Raw genomic sequence first — 26,800 nt, 5'->3', positions numbered from 1 at the left:
AGCGCGTTGCTGAAGACAGTTGAGCACTATTTTCGAGAAAACCAGGGCTCAGTTGACTCCGCGGTGTCCTTGTGGGAAGCTTCTAAGGCTGTACTGAGAGGAGAAGCCTTGTCCCTGGTAGTGGCCGCCAAGCGGCGGAGAGACGCCGAGGTGATACAAGTGGAGGACGAGATAGCGGCTTTAGAGTTGGCCTTGGAGGGGGATATTGAGACGTCCACGCTGCACAATTTGAGCCTGAAGCAATTGGAGTATAGGGATCTGGTGACAAATGCCGCCAAGACCCTTCACAGGGAGCAGCAGGGGCGGTTGTATGATGTTGGTGATAAGGCCGGGAAATTGCTGGCATGGCTGGACAAAAAGGAGCGTGTTAATCGTGTGGTGCCGGAGTTGTTGACGGATGGGGGAGAGGTTGTCACTGATCTCGACGGTATAGTCCGGTGCTTCTCAGACTATTTTGGTACTGTATACGCCTCGGTCTCGGATAGACCGACTGAGGACTCGAGTGATCTTCTGCGTGACATCGCTCTGCCCTGCCTTTCCGCCATGGATAGGGAGGACCTCGATGGTGATATCACTGTAGACGAAGTGGCAGGTGCTATCCGTGCGTTGCGCTCCGGCAAGGCTTCGGGCCCAAATGGTCTGCCGATAGAGCTGTACAAGCTTTGTCCGGATAAGTTTGCTCCTCACTTGACCGCCATGTTCGTGGAAGCGCGGAGGAACGGGTTTCTTCCGCTCGATCAGCGGCTGGCGACGATCGTGGTAATACATAAAGACGGAAAGCCCCGGGATAGGTGTGGTTCCTATCGGCCGATCTCGCTTCTTAACGCCGAGCCGAAAATCCTTGCCAAGATTCTCGCGAACCGCCTGGTCCGGGTACTTGGCGACTTGATCCACCCGGATCAGTCGGGCTTTATCCCGCACCGTAACACTGCACTAAACCTTAGACGCCTCCACGGAGTGATTGCCAGGACGGGTACGATACGAGAGCCGGCTATTGTGGCGTCCCTCGGCATACTTGTGGGCGGTGCTGGCCAAATTCGGCTTCGGGCCTGGATTCGTGGGGTGGGTGAGGCTGCTCTATGAGGGGCCTCTCGCAAGCGTCGTGGTGAACGGGCGGGCGTCGGCACCTTTCGAGCTCGGGAGAGGCACCCGGCAGGGTTGCCCCCTGTCGCCGTTGCGGTTTGCCCTTGCTCTTGAGCCGTTGGCGGCGTGGATACGGTGGCACCCGGATATACGTGGGCTTCGCTGGTCGCCTGACCACGAAGACCGTATTTCACTCTACGCTGACGACATTCTGTTATATCTTGCCTCGCCTAAGAAATCTCTGATAGTGGTTTGTGACGTCTTGACATCTTTCGGTAGAAACTCGGGCCTAGTCATTAATTGGGGGAAGTCACACTTGTATGTCCTGTGTGGGGATGTCCCGCCTGTTCCGCGTAACTGTTCGATCCAGATAGCCCAGCAGGGCTTTTTGTATTTGGGGATCTATATTTCCATCGACCCCATCTTGCGCTATGAGAAGAACTTGCTTCCTCCCTTGGCGCGCCTTAAAATGATGTCCCTTCCCCGTTTCCTCTATGCCCTGCAGAACACTCTTGACCTGGTCCCGGCCAGCTATTTCCGTGAGATCGAAAGCCACCAGCTCGCGCTCTTATGGGACGGGCGTCCGCGTATCGCAGTCGCTAAGTTGACGCTTCTGTGGTACGATGGTGGTATCGCGCTTCCAGACATTCGACGTTATTACTGGGCCACCCAGTTGAGCGCGATTAACCATGGTGTCTATGGTCCGGCGCTTAGCCCTGGCTTCGCCATGGACCGCTGGTTGCTCCGTGGGGGTAATTACCACAGAGCGTTGTATTCGAAATCGTCGGACCTCACCCTCACGGGGCCCGCCAGAGTGGCCGTCCATGTGTGGAAGGTGGCGACGGACTCGCTGGGCTGGAGGGGTAAGCTTACCCTTGCCACCCCTCTGTTTGACTCCGAGATTCTGGGGAAGCTTTGGCGCACAAAAGGGTTCGAGAAATGGGATTTGATCGGCATATCCAGGGTTGGAGACCTTTTGGTTAAGGGTAGGATAAAGTCGTTCGAGGAGCTGCAGAAGGAATACGAGCTGGGGAGCACGGAGTTCTTCCGATATGCACAAGTGCGCCACGCCTTGCGGTCAGTCCTTGTGGAGGGGGAGAAGGTGCCCGAGTCCTCTCCGTTGGAGGATCGGATCCTGGATGGTCACATGCCAGAGAGCACGATTTCGCTCATTTATAAGAAGCTTATCAATGTTCGGGCGGATCTTCTCCTAGGGTTACGCGCCCAATGGATAAGGGACGGCCTTGAACTAGATGATGAGGATTGACAGTCCGCAGTTTCTTCTCCCAAAGAGGTCGCTATCCCCGCGCGCCTGCGGCTGGTGCAGCTTAAAATACTCCATAGGGTCTACGTGACGGGGCCCAGGTTGGTCCACATGGGTTTCTCTGAGGAGGGCCTATGTAAGAGAGGCTGTGGTATGGTGGGTACCTTCCTCCATATTATTTGGGAATGCGGTGCAATTATGGAGTTCTGGAGGCGAGTCCACGAGGTGATGGGGGAGGTGACAGGAATTGTTATGCAGCCTGAGGCGCGATGTTGTCTCCTGAATGTCTGGAGTCCTACTGACCACGACGCGGCACAGACTCAGTGGGTGACCCTGGGGAACATGGTAGCCAAGCGCGATATCGCTCGGCTGCGGGGCTCCAATAGGCCGCCCACATTGACAGCGTGGATGGAAAACATGGACTGGAGTATGTTTAGGGAGAAGACAGTGTATTGTGCTCGGGGGCGCCCTCGGAAATGGCATGCTGTGTGGGGGCCATGGAACCAGTACAGAGGGGACATATGCCTGCCCCCCGACCCGGATCCGCCTTAGGAGCAACTTTCCCCTTAGTCTTTTTCCGGCTTTGACTTTCCCGCTGATATGTGATTGTTTCTAGAGTCTCTGCCTTTCCCTCCTTTCCCTTACTATAGATCTGTGCCTGTTGGACGTGATGGGGCTCGTCCCCCCTGATGGGAACCTCTATTGGTGTTTACAGTACCTTTCGCCTTGCTTGTGTTTAGGGTTGTATATATGTTTATGCAAAATAGAACCTTTGGCTCTCCTGTCAGTGATATGTGGACGCAAGCATGTGTTGAATCTCTAAAGCTGCCGTACCTCCGGGTTGTCGGCTGAATAGCTGTGTCACTGATCTAAAATAAAGGTTTTTCAAAAAAAAAAAAAAAAAAAAAAAGTGCCACTCGGCCTCCTACCGATAGCGGCAGCGTATCCCAGAATGCCATGCTCCCTTTGATCCCTCGCACCGATCTGCCCACATTACCCTCCAAGAGGTCCTCCTGCCTAGGATAGATATTAGTCCCTAGATAAGGCAAGCAGTGAGGTTCCCATCGTATTCCTTCCAGGTAATCAGGACTCTCCGTCGCCTGAAGTACCGGGAACAGGCAGTCTTCGCCCAGTTCACTCGAAGCCCTGAGACCACACCAAACCTTTGTAGGAGCATCATCGCTCCCGATAAGACCTCTCCTGGGGCGGCCAGAAACATGAGCAGATCATCGGCGTAAAGCGGAATATACTGCATGTCCCCACGTAACTCCAGGCCGACATAATGCCTCCCTGACCTGGCATGTGTGGCCAATGGCTCAATCGCAAGAGCAAACAGTAGTGGAGACAGTGTGCAACCTTGTCGCGTCCCTCACCCCACTAAACAGGGCGATGATACCATCGCCCCCGTCCGCACTCCGGCCGTCGCTGAGCTGTATAGAATCTGGGTCCACCCCACGAATGCCTCTCCCAGGACCATCGTTCACATGACTTGGAAAAGAAACGGCCATTCCAGGCTATCAAAGGCCTTCTCAATGTCGACCGAAAGAACCATTGCGGTAGGTGGCAAACCATGGTCCACTCCAAAAATACGAAGTAGTCGCCGCACATTAATAGACGCGTTCAGTTTAGGAATAAAACCCGCCTGGTCCCGATGGACCAGCTGCGAGATGTACGGGAGGAGTCGAGACGCAAGGATCCTACTCAAAATTCGTGATCTCACGCCCTAGCGAATCTTCCTGCTCTTTCTCCAAGCGCAGCAGAGCCAAGTCTGCGAGGTACTCCCCTATGTCGTCGGCACCCTGACTCAATTTGCTGCCGTACAGCTCAGTATAATAATCCAGAAAAAAACTATTTATCCCTTGTTGCGTGTATACCATTTCTCCTTTTGGGATGTCAGTCCCAGTATTGGTGTCCCCCTGGGATTCGGAGTAGCCAACCACGCCAGCAGAGCACTCGATTTTTCCCCCTCTGCGTGCATCCTCGCTCTGTAGGACCTGTGGTCAAATGAGCGCAGTTTTTCCACCTGTACCGCCACTGCCTCTCTAGCCTCCAAGACCTCACTCTGCACTCCTGGGTCCCCAGGGCGGGCTCTCTCAGCTCCTCGCAACAGACGCTCTGCCGTCTCTAGATCTGTCAACAATGTTTTCCTTACCCCCGTCATTTTGCCAATACAGAAACCCCGAACTACCAACTTAAATGCATCCCACTCGACTGCTGCCGACTTTGCCGTCCCCTCGTTCTCATCAAAATACTGACTAACACCTGTCCCCAGGTCTGCGTAGAAGGCTGGGTCCTGCGCCAGGTCGGAATCACAGCTCTCTCTCGGACCCATCGTATCCGTACTAATAGCGGGATATGATCCTGGTCAAGTATTCACTATCTTTTACCTTGGAGTGGACTTCAGGAGTACACAATATCGCATCAAGCCGCACATGCAGGTCATGGAGGCCAGAATAATAAGAATAATCCAGGCCTCTAAGTGATGCGTACGCCATGTATCAACCAACCCCCAATTATTCTGCTACGCGTTTCTCGCCTTGGAGAGTCTATGTACCGGGGCATCAGAAAGCTGGGGGTGGGACCTATCCTTCTCCACATCTACAATTGAGTTAAAGTCCCCTCCCATTATTATCGAACTAGTCAGGTATAGCGCTAAGCTCCCTGATAGACAGTCAAAGAAAGAGATCTGGTCCATATTGGGGGCATATACGCTACATAGCATCATTCCACCCCACTGAGGCGCCCCAACACAAACCTTCCCTCTGGGTCCACCAATTGTTGCGTCGGCTGGAAAGAGACACCCGCTCTGACCCATTTCATAGCACCCCTAACAAAAGCTGAATAAGTAGTGTAGAATAATTGTCCCCTCCATCTGCGTTTCAGTGCTAACCGCTCAGATTGGTTAATATGTGTTTCTTGGAGAAAGGCTATGTGTGCCCCCCGCTGCACCAGGTAAGCATGCACCTTGTGACGCCGCTGCATTGTGTGGAGTCCCCGTAGATTCCAGGTAACACATTTCAGATCATGTAACGTCCCCATTTGGTGACCAACTCCCCCCGAGCACACACGCTTCACATAGGAACACACCGGTGGTTCCAACTACCCTAACCAACCCCCAAACCCTGCCCCAACTACCCCCTCCCCCCCCAGAACAGGCGCTACAGCGCTAGTACCCATCCAAACTTATACTCAAACTGCTCCTTCAAGAAAAACTCCAAGGAGCTATACCCACACAAAATTAGGGGGATGTGCCCCAAGCTTCAGAGGGTTGACCTCCCAGCATGCCATCATCCTGCGCTCAACCCCCATGATAGCTAGCCAGCCCCCTTCGAGGCTACAGTGTAGCGGGAACACCTAAGAATGTACTCAGCCGACCTCCCAGCATGCCATCATCCTGCGCTCAACCCCCATGATAGCTAGCCAGCCCCCTTCGAGGTCACAGTGTAGCGGGAACACCTAAGAATGTACTCAGCCGACCTCAACAGCCCCTCCAACCATCTATCGCCAGTCAATCAAACAAGTCCAGGGGAAACACCCCCAGGCCGAAACCAACTCTCTGCCCACTTCTCAGCCCATGCTCGGCGAGCCGTAGTGTTACCCATCCACGATATAATCCGCAGTCCCAGCCGTCACATGTGGCAATTGTGCGCTTCCTGTGTCCGAGTGTTCATGGTCCGTTTCCAGAGATCCCTTTTCTGACTCTGTCTCCTCCGGAGATGCAGTCCTATCCTCTCGCGAGATGGCCGTGACAGCCTGCAAGGTGACAGTGCGTGCTTTCTCGGTCTGTGTCACCGTAGGCTTCTGAGCTGCAGGCTGGCGTCGCCGGATACGCCGCGATCTGCGGGGTCGTGGTCCCACCGTGAGAGTCCTCGCGCCGCGCCCTGCTTCCCCAGCACCTGCTTTATACATCTCCAGCCAATCCCATGCCTCCTCAGAGCTGCTGTAGAAAAACGTCTTATCATCCTTAGCTGCTGTAGAAAAACGTCTTATCATCCACAATTATCTTTAGGCGTGCCGGGAAAATCAAGGAGTATTGAAGGCCCTCGTCCCGGAGTGCTCTTTTGACTGCCACAAACGATGCCCGGCGGCGCTGCACCTCGAGTGTGTAATCCGGGAATAGTGTCACTGTTGCCCACTGTATACGGACCCGCAGTCCGGGCCTTGTATAACAAGAGGTTTCTGTCTTTGTAATGGAGCAGCCTGGCCACCATCGGTCGGGTCGGTCTCCCGGGGTCCAGCGGCCGGGCTGGCACCCTATCGGCTCTTTCCAGGGTGAAGAAAGGTGTCAGGCCCTCTGGAGCGACAGCCCTTCTCAGCCAGTCTTCCAAGTAATCCACCATACTGGTCCCCTCCACCCCCTCCAGTAGCCCCACCACCCGGACATTGTTTCTTCGATTCCTCCCTTCGGCATCTTCTGTCCTCCGCTCCAGGGTTTGCAGCCTGTGTTGGAAATCCGTCAACTGAGCTGCCATCGTCTTTTGGGCCGGTTCCAAGACTTCTAGGGTGACCTCCGTTTGCTTCACCCTGTTGGCCAGTTTGGCGTGGTCGGCTCGCAGCAATCAAAGACCCTGTGTCACATGCGCAATATCCAGTTGTAGGGCCTCCCTGTTGTCTGTGGTAGCTTTGAGGATTTGATCTAATTGCTGCTGGACCATCTGTTCCAAATGAAGCGGTAGCCCCTCCTGCATGTCTGGGGCGCCTGCGTCTTCTTCCTGCTCTGTTGGCGCACCTGCCTGCTTCCCTCTGGGCTTCCCCATGCTTACTCGGTGCGCGAGATCCGTCTTTCAGGCAGGTTCTCTTCCAATGCTCCACCTCTCCTGCATCGACCACCAGTAGTATGCCCACGCCTCAGGCAGTCATGCTGTCCCCACTTTCTCCACTTTTGCTCCTGTTCACGTGGCCTACCGCTTCACAGGCACGGTCCGCCAATTGCACCTGGTCGCTGCTGGAGCATTACCCCGACTCTCCAATTATTCCTCTCCATCGCTGGCTAGGCATACAGCTGTACCTCAGTGGGGTTCCAACCCAGTCCGGCCACAGATCCTCAACCTTAATGGCCCCGGCCTTGCTCAGCTGTGATGCCCTGCCTGCTCCACTTTTTCAATGGTCTCGCTGCCTCAGGAATGCAAGATGGCAGGTCTCCTCACCACACAACTGCCCAGCCCCTGCTCATCCTCCGCCGCATTACAGTGGGGCAGTCAATGAGGCCAAATCCCATGCCAGCTCTGCGATTCCGGCCCCCACGCCAGCTTCGCGTTAATGTCCTCTGCCCGCTCACAGCACCCTCCAGCGCCACCGCTCCTCACGGCATCCACCAGCGTCCACTCACTTCCCCAGGCCTTGGCCACCGCTGCCCAACGCGGTCGTCCGATGTCTCTTTTTTCACTGTTCCCCGCCCAGGGTCACACAGGCTGCTTGTTCTCCAGGAGGGCGTGGGCACTCACGCTCTCCGCTGTTCTTCTGTCGATCACCTCTTTCAGCTCGCCAAATTCACAATATGGCGGCCCCAGTAGCAAGAGTCCGTCCACCCTGCAGGCACTCCAGTACAGCGATCGGCCCTCCTACATCTCGTTCATTGCCTTCCAATCAACCTCCCTGTAATCGGCTCCCGGTTGTTGCCGCCCCTCCGATCTCAGCACTCCGTCGCAGTGGTCCTCCCAGCTCCACGGCAGCAGTGGGCAGTCCTCAGTCTTCACCCACCTTCACCGCTGTGTCATCGCCCGCTCAGGCACTTGCGGTTGGGACCCGACGACCCCCCCGTGGCTCCACCTGACAATCTTCAGGCCTTCCTGCGGTACTGCTGTTTGATTTGCAGAATTGCCATCGCAGCCATCTTAGGTTCCCTGCACCGGCCAGATCACTTCATCAGGTCCGCAGCGTAAGTCGGTCCCAGGCCCTCAAGACCCCCCGGACCTCCTCGTGGTGGCGGCACCAGTTCAGGGTTCTGGCAGGCGGCCTCCGCACCCCTCCGAAGCTCCACCTAAAACTCTTGGGCCGTCCTTCAGCGCCGCCGCCTGGTTCGCAGCTCCACTATGCCGCCATGTTAGGCATCCGGCAGGCGTCCTATCTGTTTCAGCGATTCCTCGGGCAACGACGTGCCAAAACTCCCCAGTTACACTGCGGGAGCCTCCACCCCCCTGCGTTTGGGGGCTCCCTGCGATGTCCCGAACCAGGATAATTGTCGGCGCGGAGCTCAGCGCTCACACGTCTTCCCTCATCCGCCTCGTGGCCACGCCCCCTCCCTCTCCTTAAAAATTCATAATTAAAATTGCCACATATAGTGCCTTGTTTTGCATTTTGCCTGAAAAGCATGTTTTTACTCACCAAATTGCAGCCATCAAGATGTTAATATTGAATATTATGATGTGTGCATACTGTCTAAACATTTGTAATCACTCAAGCTCAGAAGCAAACGTCTCACTTTACATGTCAACTGAAAATGAAGTAATATTCATATTTAGAGGTGCCTAGGCAGGATACTTCTTGCAGGGAGTGAAGGAGTCTGTGAAGTTGTTATAGTGGCCTGCTTTTGTTTACATGGAAGGCTAGAGCTCTAGTGGAAACTTGGCACAAGATAAAACAAGCATTGGCATAGCCAATAGGTCTCGCATTTGGGACCTTATAAGTGTTTAGCCAGAGCTACTGGTGTTGCCAATGTCTTAAAGCTATGTTAGAGATGTGTGGGTGCTGTGCAGCATGTTGAAAAGTTATAACAAGCATTTGCAATGCATTCGGTCTCTCATTTGTGAAAGTAAGAGCTATGGTCATTGTCAATTACACATTTTTAACTTATGTTTTTTTGACTGCAAGCATTTAACACTTCTGTAAACTGATCAATGAAAGTAATTTTATAGAAGACGGATGGATATACGTGTGCACTGATGACCTTCTTGCACAGATGAGCACTTTCCCTGTCCACTTCTACAGACTGCGAAAAAAGCTTACATCAGCATAACGTTCAATCAGAGAGTTTTATTTACTGATTTCATGTATGTTAGTTCTGGGGAATATAGCGTATTTTTATGTATATTAAATTACATGTTGCTTAGCTTAAAATGCATTCCTGTGCAAAGCGAATTTAAAGTGCAATTCAGCCACCCCAAATATATAATAGTGCTGACCGGGGGATACGGTTGTGCAACTATCTGAAGTGCAGATCGTGGGAGCATGCGGGTCAGTCATAGATGCAGCGCAATTAATATCTCCAGCAGCCTGGATGCATTCAAGCTGCACGGGGCAGGTGGTAAAGTATGCAGTTCCGGGACGTATTAAGCAGCAGAGACTAAAGCCCTTTGTGTTTCGAATCTGCTAGTAGGTTGGTCGTGGCTTGTGTTGGTGCACAACACAAATCCTCTAAAAGCGTTCATACTGTGTTGTACCAGAAACGTTTTGCATCAAGTGCGGATGCCGTGTGTGTGTGAATATATACGTGCGTGTGCTAACAGTGATAGTAAACCCTGACAATGTTAGACAAATGCAAATGAATGTGAGGACAAAAGTGCTATGTGGACCACTCCTCGAAGAGTGTATAGGGATTTTTGAATGGGTGTATCAGAAATTAAAAGCGCAGAAATATTAACTTTTTCCCACTGCAGAACTAATCCTGGTATCAAGGCGCTTGTGGATTTAGAACAGTAGATACACACTTCATAACACTCAAAGGCATGTCCGCATATATAGTGTGCGTTTATGCGCATGTGTATTTTGATTCTGGTTGGACCAAGCCAGCCCTCACGTCACCTAGTACCTCCGCTAGCAGTATGTGCTCTGTACGTTTTCTTCACAGTGGATTTACCAATGTATAGAAGCATTCAAAATCGACAAGAGATGCACCCGACTGAGTGAATGTGATCCTATAACCCAGGTCTATAATGAATATGCGATAGAGAATATGGTGGTAGGAAAGAATTGGGTACATTAAAATGATTGAAAATTTCACAAAAATATAGATTCTGTAATTTTGTATTATATAGCGCTGACTTCCCCCGACGACGTGTCTGAATCTCCTGTTGGCATATAATTTCGGATGGATTGATAAAGAATAAAAGTCAATTTTGCAGACAAAAAACATAGCAACAATAATCTGATAAAAATGGTCTATACAGGAAGGGGTTTCTTGTATTCCCTGGAGAACGTGGCACTTCCAACCTGACTGATCTTGCTGGAGCAGGACAAGGCTGTGTCTGGCTTCTGCCTGCAGTGACATAGTGAGAAAGGAGGATGTTGCCTGGTGGGTTAAGAGCTCAGTATGACACCACTTTGCAATTGCATGCAACACGTAGGTAGAGGTGACCAGGGGTTGTGGAGTGACCAGAGGGAAGAGTGTTGAACTGTAGGAGAGGGTTGGTGCTCAGACAGAGTAGCTGAGAATTGGCAGAAGAGTCAGGGTTAGTGGGTCAAACGCTTCAAACATGCTGTGTAAAGCAAAATAACTGTGGCGAATAGCAGGGAGAGGGTAAGGGTCACACAATGGCGGAAACAGAATTACATGGAATGATAGGGGGTAGAAAAATAGGCTGGCTCAATCAGGCGAAAGCTGGGGAAGGGGTGGGCGAAGATAGAAGTGAGAGGGTCAGGAGAAGAAAGATGCAAATGTAACCACTACTACAATGGCCGAACCAGGGCTACGCGGTCCTTTTCAGCCATGCATAGACTGTGCTTCTCTGAACTACCTTCAGGCACCCTGCACCTACATCTTCTGTGTTAAGTAACTGCACTGTTCCTGTTGCAAAATGGTGAAACATTCATTATCATAAAGTGAAAGAATATCACTGCACACAATGGCCAGATTATCATGAATGCATTACAGCGGAAGCACTCCCATGGCACAAAAAGGAAATAAGATAAATTTAGTCAAACTTTTGAAATAACACTTCAGTTTTTCCCCTGAGCCAAAGAAAAGTGGTGGATTTGAAGAAAGGAAAAAAAAAAAGAAAAATAACCAATAACCAAGTTGGCAGAGGCTTGAAAACTACTAATACATGAACTGAACAGCTGTGAGAGGGAGAAACTTATACAAGCATTGGCATAGCCAATAGGTCTCGCCTTTGGGACCTTATAAGTGTTTAGCCATGCAACAGTTGCATAACTAAATACTTATAAGGTCCCAAAAGCGAGATCTATTAGCTATGCAAAGCGTCCGTGAAAGTGATCGCGATCACGATCAAACATCAAAGCTGCCGCGAAAGTAATCGCGGTAAAGCGCGGCGCGCGCGCCGGCGCACGTGCACTGCAGCTCCAGGCTGGCCTGGTAGCACTTTTTGGAGCCCTCTCAATAAGTCTCGCCAGACCAGCGCATGCGCTGGGTCAGGCGAGACCTAAAAAACAAGTGGGCAGGGGAGCCGTCGTGCGCCATGAGGCATCTGGGCTCTGGGGAAAGACGCGCTAGGAGCGTAAAGAGCACAAAGATGAAGCACAGTTGGGCGCCGTGTTGATGAAAGCAAACACGCCACACGCCTTCCTGAATCAGCCTGCATGCTGCCGCAATGCCAGTAACAAAGAACAACACGTAATGGAACCCTACTCTAACGGCCCGATGAGAAATGCAAAAGTAAAGTCCTATTGTAGCATCGGATTACGAGGTGTTTGCTGGCAAAGCTGCCCGCTCTCTCCCGCAGCCTCCTTTGCATGCTGAAAGCATTACGGTCTATGAAATGGAAAAAAGTATGAACTGAAGTGCTTGTAAGAAATGTTAGCACCTATGCAGCGCCACGATGCAGTAAAACCCCAGGGCAGGCTGCAGAAGCGGGACAGTGTGTCGTGCCTGCAACAGCAGATACAATAAAGTCATTAAGAAAATAGAGCTCACAAACTGGAAATAAAACATCAGGCCTTGAAAAATCATAACAATGTTACTACACCTGCATGTCTAGTGACTGAAATAATCTGCTCAACCTATTTGTAATGCTCTTGACCCATAAACTGGTTTCAAATTTCAAATGATGGGATCGTGTTATTCATTTAGTTGCCATTTTCTTCATTATCACTTAGAGCACCTTCAAATGTGCTCATTCAGCATGTCTGCTATATAAAAAACTCCTGTTTGATTTAATAGACTAAGCTTGCTTTCCATATAGTAAGCAAATCTAGCCACATACAGGATACACTTAACTTGCCTCTTAGATCAATAATAGCATTTTTCATCATGGAGGGGGCAGGAGGTTTCTCAAATCGGGTTTAAAAACTTTCACTTTTAATAAATACATGACTAAACCATGAAGTGGTAGCTCCCTGTCATTTGTAATCAGCAGATTTTACATTGAGTTTCTGCAATTATGTGTCATTTGCACATCACCACGTGACGTGTTCCTGTTTGTTTTACTCCTATTAATCACTTTGTTTGCATCACATTTCTTACTTACAAAAAAAATTGCTTTTGTAATTCCTGATACATTTTGAAATATTTGTAATATTAATTTACAGGCTATTTGTTGAAATTTTATGTGTTAGAGAAAAATAACTGACATCTACAGACAGCTCCCTTGACAAAAAGCTCTAACTCTAGTAAGATAGAGAAAAAAAAAACTCATTTTCAAAGCAGCAATTAGGTAAAAGGCAAATAGACATTTGACCTCTTTCCTTGAACAGACAGCAAATATGTCAAGATAAAAACAAGATTTAATGACATCTGTATTGCTCATTTACTTTCTGAATGAACAGAATGGGACTAGTAGGTGCTAAAAATAGCTCACCTGATAAACTTTTGCTCGCAATTGCAAGTGGGCGGTATATTTTTAAATGCTTGAACAAACAGAGTAAGAACAAGTGTCATGGAGCAGTCCTCATGGGAAATTACAACAGAAAAAAAAAAAGAAGGTACGAAGAAGGGACGACTAAACAAATTAACCACTAATAAAAGAAAGCATTTCCAAAGGACACTCAAAGAAGTCAATAAAATACATTGGCGGAGTTTAAAGCCCATATTCTGAATACAGCACGTCTCAAAGAGACAGCGCAAGCACTGCCTCAGCGAGACCTAAACAAAGTGTTAGAAGCATTTTTGTTACCTTATATATTACCAATAAGACATTATTGTGTAGGCAAGACCTAAAAAAATCAGGTATTGCATTTTTTTTTTTATTAACACCCGCAAACAGATCAAAATGTACTAAACAATGCAGCTGCATGTACTGATGCACAGTGGAAAACCCTTCCCAAAAGTTGAATGGTCACCTTTCAGTAATTTATTGCTGTATTTGATTGTTAAAGAGTTACTAATAGGGTGAAACCTTTGATATAACAGTATTAACATGGGTGAAAACGACAACATAATGTAGTAATACGGTTACAAACTATGCCCCATAGTTTGCCTTGTCTTGCTGTATAATTTTGTTAACTCTGCCACATGATTTGGTCCTCTTCTGCCATATAACTCCTGTAGACCTGGGTATAACCAAATGCCACTGCAATTATGAGAGTATGCTAATGTAGTGTTTTCTATATAAAAATTAATTTACCACAATAGCTATAAAGCACCTGCCTTATGATTTGCAATACTCAGAAAAAAACATAATCGAAAGGGATCAAAAATAACCACAAAAAAGTGTGACAAGCATGTGCCAAGCTTTGGCAGATGCTTGGCAAAGGTTCATTAATCACCCCTCAATTGCTGGACTTGTGTGTCCAGTGCTACTAATGAAGTGAAACTTTGCCAGACCGCATTATTGTGGGTTGAAATTACAAAATAGTGCCACATCATGCATCATGTTTTGCGTTTTCTAGCCAAAAAGTTTGTCAAAGCTGCCATATATATGGTCCTGCACTGCCACATAATTCCAGTGACAGTGGCAAAGAAAATTTGTCGTAGCAAGAAGCCAGCATGGTTAGCGATAGGTTATTGTTAGCCCATGGCGAACAGTAATACAGTCAGGGTGTAGTACTGACATGGTGTTAAGCTGTGACCTATGAGTAAAGTTATAGATTGTGTGACAGATGCAGATTGCTTGAATGAGTACTTTGAGATGGATGCTGGTTACAAACTGAGTGAATGAAGCTGGTTTCTTGAATGGGGATTGTATGATGGTGCTTGTTAAGGAATGATTGATGAATGTTGATTACCAGAAAGGAGATTGCGTGATGGACGCTTGTATGACAGATGTTGGTAACTTGCATAGAGATTACCTGATGGATGCTGGTCACCTGAATGATGAAAGCAGATTGTCTGAAAGATGCCTAGATTGTAACTATGTGATGGTTATCGATTGTCAAAATGCGGATATCATAACAGATGCTACCTGTCCAAATGGGGATACCATGGCGGATGCTGGTTGCCCAAATAGAGATAGCATGACGGATGCTGCTTGTTCATATGGGGATTGTGTGATGGATAATGGCTGCCTGATTGGGGAATTGCAGGACAGATGCTGGTTGCGTAACTGGGGATTGCTCATGACAACTTTAGCAGTTTCTGCCATCACTAACCTTCAACAAAGCTGTGGCTACAAAAAGAATGCCTCATTGTAAATCATTCAGCGTGCACGTCATTTAGTGCCGGATGTGGCCACAGTCATGTCTCCAGGTCGTATTGGTATTAACGCTCCTTAAACTAAGTCTGTTTTCTACATAATTGCTTTAAGTGTCGTGGAGAAGACCAGGCTGAAAATGTAGTTTATTTTCCCCATGCCGAAATCAACACCTGATCACACTATGATTACAAGCTTTCTGTGTAGCAATAAAAACAACCCCCTCCGCATGTGAAAAATACCCACCAACGCGATGAATGGGCCAGCTATCCCCTCCTCAGCTTCACTGCCTACATGCATGTAGCGCCTAGAACCTGTACTTTTCTCCTCCCGGCCGTATTCTGCTTGATTGGTAGCCATCTTACTTGTGGAGCAACTCGTTCCCATCACAGGAAGCCATGCAGAACCAGCACATATGTCACATAACCATACATCACGAACGAATGGAACACACAAACACGGTTTACTAGATTTCTATTTTTCCGCCTTCAGTGACAGCCTATTCACCGAATTGTCGACTGCATGAATTCATGGTGGGCTGCTATCGGTTGATCTGGGCACCAAGAGAAGCAAAAAGTTGAGGAAAAAAGTAGGCGGTATTGTACGCCTACAACAGGTGAAGAAAAGAAGAAAAAAGCACTAGAGCCATAAAACAGGCGCCGCGCAGAATACAAAGAGAATCCAAACCCAATGGATAGTGGTCTCTGTTCTCCGTTAAAAACTAAAATCTAAAGTTCCATAATAGAAGTGGACTATTTTCACCTCAGAAAAACAAAAACAACACAAATCTAAAGTTGATGTAAAAAATAAAACACAACGGATATTAAGCTGCTACTGACGCACACAACTTGGAAAAAGAATCAAAAACACTGAACATGGTGCAACTTCATCGTAGCTGTGCGGCGCTCGTGAAATGGGCCCAAAGCTGAGACAACAAAACATGATCACTTTGAAGAAGTGCTTGTTCTACATTGAAGGGAAAAAAGTGTCAGACACGAAATTCAATAACAAAAGTGGAAGTGGCCAAGTCCTCCAGCAATACTCCATGGGAGTTAACAATTAAGAAAAGGTGGGACACGCAGGAACCATTATTCAATTAGAAGCAACGTTTTTTAAAGGACACTGACAAAAACCAATCAAAAGTTGGAGGCAGAATCTCAGCTCATAGACTGATTACAATATGTCTCGAACACAGCGCATGCACGCTACCTAGGCACGACCTAAAAACTTTAATAGGTTTGTCAAGCTGATTAGGATAAATTTAGTGAAGTAACCCGAACCCAACAGGGAAACGCTGCTGATGCCCTGAGGGGATTCCAATTAGCATTGGGAAGATAATAACATTGCCCCCTGTTTGGTGGTTACTGCTGGCTGCGTGTTTTCATTCTTTGTGTGCGGGGCACAAAAGAAGAGGCAGAGTGGGCCACCAAGCTTCTACCTTAGAGGTTAAATAGGTTCCATCATGTTTAGAGAGATGGCTGAAATGATTGCCAAATATAAGAAATAAATTGAACAAAGATAATTAGGAAAATTTAAGAAGGATAGATTTGATTATAAAAATGATATGGTATGCAATTGGAGTAAGATTTACGGACACAAGGTCTACAGGTGAGTAACCAAGAAGGGACTTCAGGAGAGATAAGAGACAGCTCAAGTAAAATCAGTGTAACTGATAAGGTAAGTAACATAACTGATCATAATTACATTGCACAAAAGGGACAAGTGGATTTTGTTACAGGACAAGTAGATTTATGAAGCAACCTGCCCCATGGACAAGTAGATATTTTATTAAATTCCACACCCCTGTACCAGTCAATGTATTTACCGATGGGTTCTGAAATAAAACCACATGCGGAAACAATAGGTCTAAAAGGTGGTGTAGTCTCATTTTTATGCACCTTGGGGAGCATGTATAATTTGGGTCTTCTGGCATACTTAGTATCAAGGTATTTGTATGTTTTATCATTAATCCAGTCCATTTTTAATGCATGATCTAGTATTTTCTTGAATCATTTGAAAAGCATGCGTGGGGTCATGTTCTAGTTGCATGTACGTCCCTTCATCCTGTAGATGGTTGTTAACACTGGTTTCATAAAACTCTGTATCCATTATAACGAGGGTGCCGCCCTTGTCGGCTCTCTGGATAGTCAAGATTAAGTCTTCGGATAGTCCTTGTAAAATTCTCCAATCCTTCTTAGTGAAATTGTTCTGAGTGTTTTTGGAAAAATTAATCTTGGGTATTTCCGATAGTATAACTCTTTAGAAAGTGTCAATTGTTTTGTGAGATAGGGGAGGACAAAGGGTACTTTTTGTTCTAAATTCCTTCTTACTACTGGATGTCTTCGGTTGTAGTGGGAGGTTGAATCACATTGAAATAATATTTTAGTCTTAAGGTTCTTATAAATTTGAACATTGCCACTTCTGTTTCTTGAAGATTACTGTTGGACTTGGCCCTTCTGGCAGGTTCACCCCCGAGACTTTTTGCTTAATATTGTGACTTGGTGTAATAGATTTTGGTTTCTGCGCACTTTACCGCTGTGTCTCAGGGTAAAGTGCGTGCGTGTTGTGAGGTTGGCCTGCCCTCCCATAGGAATGCATGGGGGAATGTATGTGTCCCGGTAGTTCCTGATGCGTGGGGTGTGCAGGCCCGTGTTTGGTATGTGCGGACTCGTGGGAGTGAATGCTGCGCGTTGATGTGTGCGGCGTGCATGTACCTGGTGTGGAAGTGCCACTTCTAGAAGTGGGCACTTCAGTGTGCAGTCTGAAATGTGTGGCTTGTCTGGCGATTGGCTGGTGAGGTCAGGTGACGGACTAGGGAATTCCCCAGAGTCAGGAGGAGTCACCCAGTGGTGAATGGGGAGTTAGCATGTTGATGGCTGGGGAGGAGTGTACCTGGGTCCTGAATAGGACAGGGATTCCCCCACACAATGCTGGCGCCGGCCCCTGTGGTGCGTCTAATGACCCTAGCCCTGCCAGTGAATAGGGAGAGGGGCTGAGCAAAACAAAGTGCTCAGGAACCTGTTGGAACTGGTTCGCCCCTTCCCTGCACCTTAGACAAAGGATTTGCCTGTATAAAAATGGGGCTGTGTCCCCACAGAAGTTGTTCTCTTGCAGGATCCACTTGAGGGGGGGCCTGCTGCTGCTGGGCGCCAGGAGAGACCGCCACTGGGGACTGCCTCCCTGCTGGAGGGCCCTGTGAGCTGGCTCTGGGCCCAGCCTTTGCCCCCTGCTCTCTGGAGGACCTTTTTGTTGCTGAACCCTGCTTGCAGCGCCTGGGAGCGCTTTTGGGACTTCCTAGCGCTGGGCGCGCTGTTTTGCTGGACCTTCCTTTGTTTATAGCGCTGGGAGCGCTGGTTTACTTTATAGCGCTGTGAGCGCTTGGGATCCGATAGCGGGTGCCCACTCCGCGATCCGGACGGTGTCTGCCAAGTTCGGCGGGTGCCCACCCCGCCGTTGTGCTCGCTGGCGAGGGAGCCTACCCCTCCCATTTGCCAAGGAATTCACCGCCGCGGCCGGGCTTCAGCCGGAAGTCAGGCAGGCCTGGGGGCGGGTCCCGAGACGGAAGCAGGAAGCGGACGGGAGCCTACCCCGCGCTCCTGTGCAGTGAAGATCCAGGCGGGAGCCTACCCCGCGCTGGACCCGAGCGAGGAGAAGTGCGGCCGGAGCTGGTGCGGAGGGGGCGCGAGGCACATTGTCGGTGCCTGCCCCTCCGCGTTGCAAGGAAGCCTCGGCGTCCGCCGGGAGGAGAGACAACGCGGGAGTCCCCGATCAGCCCGGTGAGTGTGTAGCAGGGCTGGGGGACTCCGCGCATGCGCTGGGGGTGCGGGGGCCGTGTCAGAGCCCCGTGAAGGCTCCAACGTTGCCTGGCCGAGTAGTGGCCACCGGAGCGGCCCCAGAAGGCAGTGGGCTGCTCCAGCGTGAAGGGCACCATTCTTTCCGAGCCCCGTGAGGCTCCAACGACGGGGGCATTTCTTGTTTAGAGCCTGCGAGGCTCTTGGTGGCATTTCCGGCTGTCTTGGGCCCACGAGGCTCCAAACGAAGGGGAGCACGATTGTTTCTCGAGCCCAGTGAGGCTCCAACGTTGTGCTGAGCCACGAAGGCTCCAGAGGGCACATTTTTAATGATCAGAGCCCAGAGGGGCTCCAGAGGCACGCAGAGTGCCTGAAGTTCGTTTTCCAGCTGCCCAGCACTTAGTGGGCAGCTGCCACGTTTAGGTGGGGGACCATTCTTGGTCTAGTCTGCGCAGCTGGCGCAGCTTAACTTTGTTGAACGCAGGGCGTCCTAGCCCCTTCCAGGCCAGTTGGCCCAGGGACTGCCACAGGTGGTGGCATAGGAGTTTTGCGCAATTATGTTCCTACTTGCACCTCTGAATGTGTGTTGATGCATCATGTGCCATTGCTTTTACACCTCTGAATGTTTTTAGGCATCATGTGTTTTCCTTCCATACACCTCTGAATGTGATGCATCATGTGTAACGTTCTATTACCCCTACAGGGATTGTGATACGTAGGTGGTTGTTGCTTTCTCCTAGTACAGGTGGTGCTAGTGAGGTTCTAGTTCCCTGCGTGACAGTCTCCTAAAGTAGTTAGGGTTACGCAGGTGGTACTTCCCCGATACCAGTAAGTACTGGTTGTGTGCTATACAGTTTATTTTTGTGCTACAGTGATTTTATAAATTTATGTGCTAAATATCTAAAAGTGCCAATTCCTGACAGTGGTCCAGGTGGCCCTGTCTTGTACATAACCCCTTGTAAATTCTGCCCGTGCCTGTTGGCACATTGTAAAGTGTGTATTTTTATCTAAGGTGTTGTGTATAATACAAAGGTTATTTTCATAGAATACCTTGTGTGGAGTTTCCTTTGTGGTGGGCCTTGGGTGTTGTTGCTGGGTGCGCGCGCAAACGCTTTACACATCGCCTCAGAGATAAGCCTGACTGCTCGTGCCAAGCTACCAAGGGGGTGAGCAGGGGTTATCTTTGGCGTGTAACTTCCTTGCCCTGACTAGAGTGGTGGTTTCTGCCTGGCTTTGGCGCAAGCCTTAGCCAACCCGAAACCGCCAGGTCTAACAATTACTTTTATAGCTTGGAACAAAATGATGTTCCTTTGTTTAACAATGTGATTTGCGCCTTACTGAGTGGTTTACTAGAGATGTTCATGACAAGGTTGTCTTGGTCTTGCTCCTGGTTATTCGCGTTTCTCTTTCTTCTTCTGTTTCTTTGCCCCCTCCTTGTCTTTCTTGTTGTGGAGTTTCGTTGGCTGCTGGACTTATTGATAAAAAAGCTGCTTTCTATGTTTTGTTAGCTGCCAGATTTCTAACCTGTTGTGTTGATGTTCCTGCTATGGGTGCTCTGTTTTGTGCTAAATCTGAATCTGAAACTACGCTCTCCTGTGAAGAGCTGTTACTTGTCTTGGATTGTTGCCATTTCTTTTGGTTGTAAACTTCCGCCCAAATGTAAACTTCTTCGAGCTTGTAGTCGATTGTGTCTCGACGATATTTCCTGAATTTTCTTTCATGCACTTCTTTAGAATACCTTTCAAGTTTTTATAATAGCATACCGAGTTAATGCTGCACCATTGAGTGTTTTTGATGAAATTAACAAGAACTATGATGTTAACATGATTATAGACACAAATACGCAGTATACCGCGGTTAGTGTATCTCACAAAGCTGCTATTCGTAAAGTGAATGACCAAACAATGATAGGTTGCAGCAATTTTTGGATTAATGATTATTGTGACCGAACAAGATCAATTGTGCAAATTATTATGTTCAATATGAAAACCTTATCTGGTTTTTTGTATCTCTCTTTTAGACCCCTGAAGAAGGGTCAATGTATGACCCGAAATGCATTGGGTATCATAAACATTGTCTCATTGAAATTGAGCACTGTTGAACTCTGAATGAAGTATACCATGAAATAATGGATAACCTATGGATTGAATAAATTATAGAATCCTGAAGAATTGTTGAAATGTTTTATTGAAATTTAAGAAATGCATTGAAAAGAAACGTTCCGTTTTAAGTTTATGTGCACGCATCTTCGGGGCGGAGTAGTTCAGTCCCACAGTGTTGGAATTACATAGGGCCCTGACAGACACAGTGCAACGGGTGTTGTAGCACACCATCATTAGAACTCATTAATATCATTTATATCGAATTGATTCCGGAGTGCACTGAGATAAAAAACTTAAATTTAGGTGATAGAACTTGACCATAGACTAAAAATGATGATACACAAATGAATAAATGTTGATGCTGCCAGCTGACTATGACAGTCAGTTAAGGAACTACCATAAAGTTATAAAAGACCTACCAATCAATTTAATCATAATAAAGACATTCATAGATGACAGAGTCACCGACCAAGCAGAAACACTGCCACTGTAATCTTACGAACTAAAAAAATATATAAGCAAAGGGCTTCGATTTACTGGCTTGAGTGCAAATTAGCGTCATGAACTATACTAACAGAAGTATTTTGATAAATGATTTTTATTGTGTGGAATTTGCTCCTATGAGTATCAACAGGTAACTGTAGATGGTGTTATGGTAGGATTAAAAAGAAAAACTAGGAGAACACAAAGGCACGCCAAAGGAAGCAGAATGGCTTATTTTGCAAATTTGATTAGGTACAAGAAAGACATTGACTTTCTGTTGAGAGATATGTGCATGAAGTACAGCGGTAAAGCAACATTAGATAGATCTACAATACTACTGTTACGTTTTGAAGAGACTAAAAGTAGGTGGTTTCCTGTAAGTAATATTATTTTGTGTTTTAGGTTTGTCTTTTAGTGCCCGTTATACATATTCCTTGAAGATGGGACACTGATCTCTACACATTTAAGGATTAAATACACTTCTGTTTATTCAAACACACACACACACCCACACACTGGTACTGGTTAAGAGGATAATAAAGGATAGACACAGCATAATGCATTTGTGAATACTGTGAACAATTCATAAATTATTTTATAACACACTGGCCTCTAAATTGGTGTATGCCCTTGCAATTGGTAGAACGTCTGCTGGTGTATTATGAAGGCTAATTTCTTCAAATGGCTCGGAGTATATAAGAAACACTGATAAGCAATTAAAGTTGTTCTATAAGTGTAGGACAGACATGGATATTAATAGAATTCTAGACAAGTTATTCATGTCCTAAGTGGCATCAAAGGACATGCAATGGATCAAACTGTACATGCAACCCAGGCCAGTGTTTGGACAAGCTAGAAAATATTGGATAGTTGAGAAGTGGGGCACTCGTCAAAGTTGTCACCATTACGCTTTGCTCTGGAATTGCAGGCCCTTGTTTGGTAGCCGAGGGGTTACTGCCCAAGGCATGAAACATAATGTATAAGCAGATCATATTTTGTCATACCTTGATGATTCTTTGACCTAAGTAACTTAGTCTGTGTGCATATTTGTTACATTTAGCCAAATACTAGGCCTAAAAGGGAATTGGAACAAATGTTTAACTTTCTCAGTGAGGCTGGAACTTCAACAAGAAAGCCTAATACTGACGAGTAAATACCTAGGTGTGCAAGTATATGGCACAACGGGACACCACAGAAGGTAATCACAAAAAGAACATACGTGTATTGATGAAATTTTCATAATGCCTCCTACTCACGGACGACGCAAATCGCTTAAACAAAAATTACTGTTCTACCACACCTTTCATATTATTTGGTAAATATACTCGTGAGATTACCAAAACAAATCTTGAAGGAGATTTCTACCTCAATTTTTGGTCATATATAAGGAGGAGGCGGAAGAAGGGTTGCTTATCCAAATCGATGTTCCCAATTATCGAGGTAGGCCGTCTTCTAGGATTTTAAGTATTATTTAGCACTGAAGCAATAATGGGTGGCAAGGTGGTAAGTTGAAATGGGGTGGTGTGTGTGTGTTGCTTGCACTGCAGCCTGTGATGTACCCATTGTGTAGATGCAACTCGCATAGCAATGGCCTGTTATACAAACCCTGTGTGTTATAGCGAAGCTTTCCACCTAATTGAAAATGCTTCTACTATATTGTGATGATGTCCTGTAAATTCAAACAGCAACTTCTTCGATTCTTTGCAAACTGATCTATGCAAATACACCTAATTTGGACTACCATGCTTTTTGATGAAAAGACCCCAGTAACTTCAAAATGTGGGTAGTCACAAAAGCTCCCCACGAGAATAGATCTTGCCATCAGTGAAGAAATTACACTAACTGTATGTAGAGAAGATCATTCAATTCCGTTTAATGTGCATAGCTCAGAAGTTATTTTATAACAAAGCACTCTCTTTCTTTAAATAAAAAAAACACAATTAGTTATCTCGTCAAGATATGCTTTTCACAAATTAAAAACGACCAAAGGAAATAATTGAATGTTATGTAAAAGTATGGCTAACTAGAAAAAGAAAACCAGATTCTATAAACAAACAGAAACAAAGAGCTTGTTGGTTATAATTTGTCAACTACATAAACAGTCAGAAAAGTGAAATGGACCTACAGAAAAGGGAAAATTATGTGTCCACAGGATCTCGGGTCAAAATATTTCTGCCTACAAGGTGACTCACTTGTTAGTAATTAAATATTGGTGGGAGGAACGTGTATCGTGGCAATCTGTGTGAGCCTCCCCCGATCCCATCCCTTGACGAACCATTAACGCCTTGAATTGATATGTAATGTACTCATCTTGTTCTATATAACATCGAAAGTTGTGATATCTGTATGCGATCCTGACTATGTAACACTGTAACAAGTAATGATTCCCTGCGTGTACCGATCATCATGCTTAATTATACCAATAAACAAAGTTATTAAAAAATACATATATTGGTGGGAGGTAACAAGGAAAAGTTTTGCTTGGTATTTTCAAGAGGAGTCGATGGGTTGAAATAAATCCTATTATTCACTAATGGTACATTCCAATGCTTTTGGGGTGTGGTGGTGAGCGACATTAAATTGGAAGATAAGATGTTAATTATACGATGCTGTGTCAGTATAGATAAAATTCAATAATGAAATGGAAATTACTGCTCGTGACCGCTTGGCGAAGTTGTGCAGTACTCAGGCCCTTTCAATTCTCAGCAAAAGTCCGCAGCTTTTAACATCTCACTCTCTGCACCTCTCTAACAAGAGCAACGGTATTGCCTGTAATTCCTGTACACTTGCCACTGATCATAGAGTAAGAACAACATGTTTCCATCCTGAGAACATCAACCTTCGCGAATTTGATTAGTCTAAACAATCTTGTTTACAGTGTCCAGAGTATTATCGCCCTGGAAAATAGTTTCACAGAAATGAGACCATCGAACGTTTTCCAACCCACTGTGCAAATTAGTAAGCATATTCACTAATGAAATGTTCATAATAAAGCTCGCTACACAACTGTACAGCATGGAAGACGTTGTTCGGCATTTGGACACCTGCTGTCTGCTCACAAGGACACTACATACAGCTTCTCTGTCCCAGAGTGCACCATCAATCACTGCTCTCCACACCAGAGCCCGCGATGGTCTGACAGTGACAGCTCGTTGGAGAGGCCGCATATACACCACACGTTCCCGCAAACATTAAACCAGGCACAGTTTGGTGATCGGGCTGACCCTGGGCCACAGAGGGCAGGCAGTACGCCCTCTTCTCGCCAACACTTCTGAGAAAAGAGCTTATACCAGAAGATGTAACTTGTCCACAGAAAGCCCATATGCTCCTACAACTCTGCGGTGCTGAAACAGAGAAGCATGTTCCCGTTCACAGGCCAGGCAACATGGGGGACAAATGCACTGGGAGATCGGCCATACCCCCGAATCGGTACTTACTGGTTAGGCGCCGGAGCGGTCAGCGGAATCTCCACCTCTTCCTCCTCGTACTCCGGCCCGTCTAGAGAGTCAGGCTCCTCAGCAGCTCCGGAGGCTCCGGGTGGAGGAGGCAGTGGTGGGAAGGCGGGCCCGGCTTCAGGGGAAGGACCGATAGGATCATCTCCCGCTGGGGAAGAGGGCGGCGAGAGTGGCTGCAACACCGGCAGCTTCCCCCAGACCGGGGGCGCATCCCCGCCAGCCTCCGCCGACATCGCAGGGAGCGGCGGTTGCAGGCCCCCAGCGTAGGAAACGGGCACCGCGGTGTACACACTGGGCGGGGGGCACTACCAGGAGCGGAGCCTTCCAAACGGAAGAGGAAAAGGGGACGAGACCCACGGCGCGCGACACGGCACAGGGAGGTGGTGCGCGCCAGGCCTCTGTTGCTGCCTGGAACCTGTGCGCGCTCCCCAGTCTGTCGCGAGCACGCCTCCTTCTGGCTACTAGCTGTACGTGCACTGTCCCAGCCGCGGTCACAGCGGGCCGTCTCGCCTCTCAGCTGGATTCGCTGCCGGGGGCGGGGTGGGGGGCGGTTCATAGGTTCTATCTGCCTTCCCCGTTGAAAAAGAGGGCTCTTCCCATTCCTTTCATGTCCGGACTTGAAGAGCGGGAGTGCTAAGACTGTTTCTCAGCAGGGTATAGGTAGGTGCCCTGATTTCTGACCCTGCCGACGTCCAGCGCGGAATAGACCCTTATTATCGTAATAAATGCTCAGGCTTCTTCCTTGTCAGCCGAATTCCCGAAATTGAGCCGTGGCACGCCCGACAGTGTCCCTTTTTGTAGCGCCTCTTGCCAGCTCCTCTCGTGCCCGCATGCAGGAATGGCCATCGCGGTCTTTATTGACCCGAAAACTAGTATTGCATTTTCAAAGCCACTTGAAATCGGTATTTTACAGATTTATGGCTAACTGGATTCCCTCGTTTTATTCAAACCTCTTTTTCAACGCGATTGGCTGATGTTGAAGTCTGGTACGCATCTGAGTGGTTAATTGTTCATTTATGTATAAGGTTGTATGTTTATTCCAGTTACTATAGTTATGGCACTTTATGTTTTGTGCATATGTTAAAGTTTTTTCTGACGTACAGTTTTGGGTCAGTATGCAAATTACTAATTTTAATATTGAATATAGTAGTAACTGGTGAATTGATGTTGCACTTGAAACAATTTAAATTATTTTGTTCAGACGTTTGATTAATAATGTTGAATAGTTATATCACATTTTCGGACGGGACACCATTTATTTCAAATGGATGCAGTTTCTGGTGTTCTGATCATCTTGCTCCTGCTCATTCCCCTCCACCCAATCAGTAACCAGCTTTAAAGTAATCTCTCCTCATAGTTTCGGTGGAGCATGCAATGTTATGACATAAAAGGAAAAGGGGACGATTGCATTAGAAAGCATGTATTGTGTGCGCATTGATAAGCAGGTTCGGGGGTTCGAGTGGGCCCCAGGCCTGTCGGACAGGATCGCGCTCTATGCGGATTGCTGGAGCGGGTAATACAAAATTTTGTATACCCCCCCATTCTGCATGTTTATATTAATCCAAATAATCAATTAACTGTAATATTATTAATTTGTTTGAAGTGATAACTCATCAACTATATTAACAAAATAATTACATGTGGGAATTGCACCTTGCATGGCTATATTAATTGTAAACTAACTTGAGTACACATATTAATAGTAGAAAACTAGAATATTGCATGTTATATGTCGCTTTGGTGATGTATTTGTGATTTGTGCTTTATTCAGCGAGTATAAACCGCTCTGAGTGTTGCTTCTGCTAGATAAACACACACATTTGGGTATTAGCAAGGGGATAACATTGTATTAGCCATTTCTATGTTTTAATTATGTTTTTGTGTTTCTTTTGCTTAAGTTGACCATTTCGGCCTAAACAAGATGGCTGAACGAGACGTTAAACGTGACTGCCCTGACAACACGAGGTTCTAGGTGAAGTGCGCAGGCGTCACCGCCAGCAGCAGTGGCCTGGACCTGACCCCGGGAGAACATGTACCCTTCAAGGACGCTCCGGGAACCCATCCAAGACCAATGACAAAGCTCAATTTAAAAGCCGGAACAAGCAAGTTTGATGACTTCATCATTCGACACCCTGAGAATTGTACCCCGCTACCCCAAATG

The 26,800-nt window shown here is 47.3% G+C and overlaps 1 protein-coding gene across 2 annotated transcripts in view; it reads right to left on the bottom strand.

Moving 5' to 3' along the window:
• Nucleotides 1–25,117, bottom strand: part of RASA1 (RAS p21 protein activator 1) — a 1,052,852-nt gene extending 1,027,735 nt beyond the window's left edge. The window contains exon 1 of one of the 2 annotated variants that reach the window (XM_085632428.1): nucleotides 24,622–25,117. In XM_085632428.1, the coding sequence (XP_085488554.1) occupies nucleotides 24,622–24,872 (251 nt within the window). In that variant the 5' untranslated portion in view covers nucleotides 24,873–25,117. The remainder of the gene's footprint in view (nucleotides 1–24,621) is intronic. The other variant, XM_085632429.1, reaches the window with a different exon arrangement.
• Between the last annotated feature and the right edge of the window lie 1,683 nt (nucleotides 25,118–26,800).

This window comes from Triturus cristatus, chromosome 2_1, assembly GCF_964204655.1.
Source record: "Triturus cristatus chromosome 2_1, aTriCri1.1, whole genome shotgun sequence".
NCBI lineage: Eukaryota > Metazoa > Chordata > Amphibia > Caudata > Salamandridae > Triturus > Triturus cristatus.
Note: the sequence above shows the minus strand (reverse complement) of the source record. Positions and strands in the feature narration are given on the sequence as shown.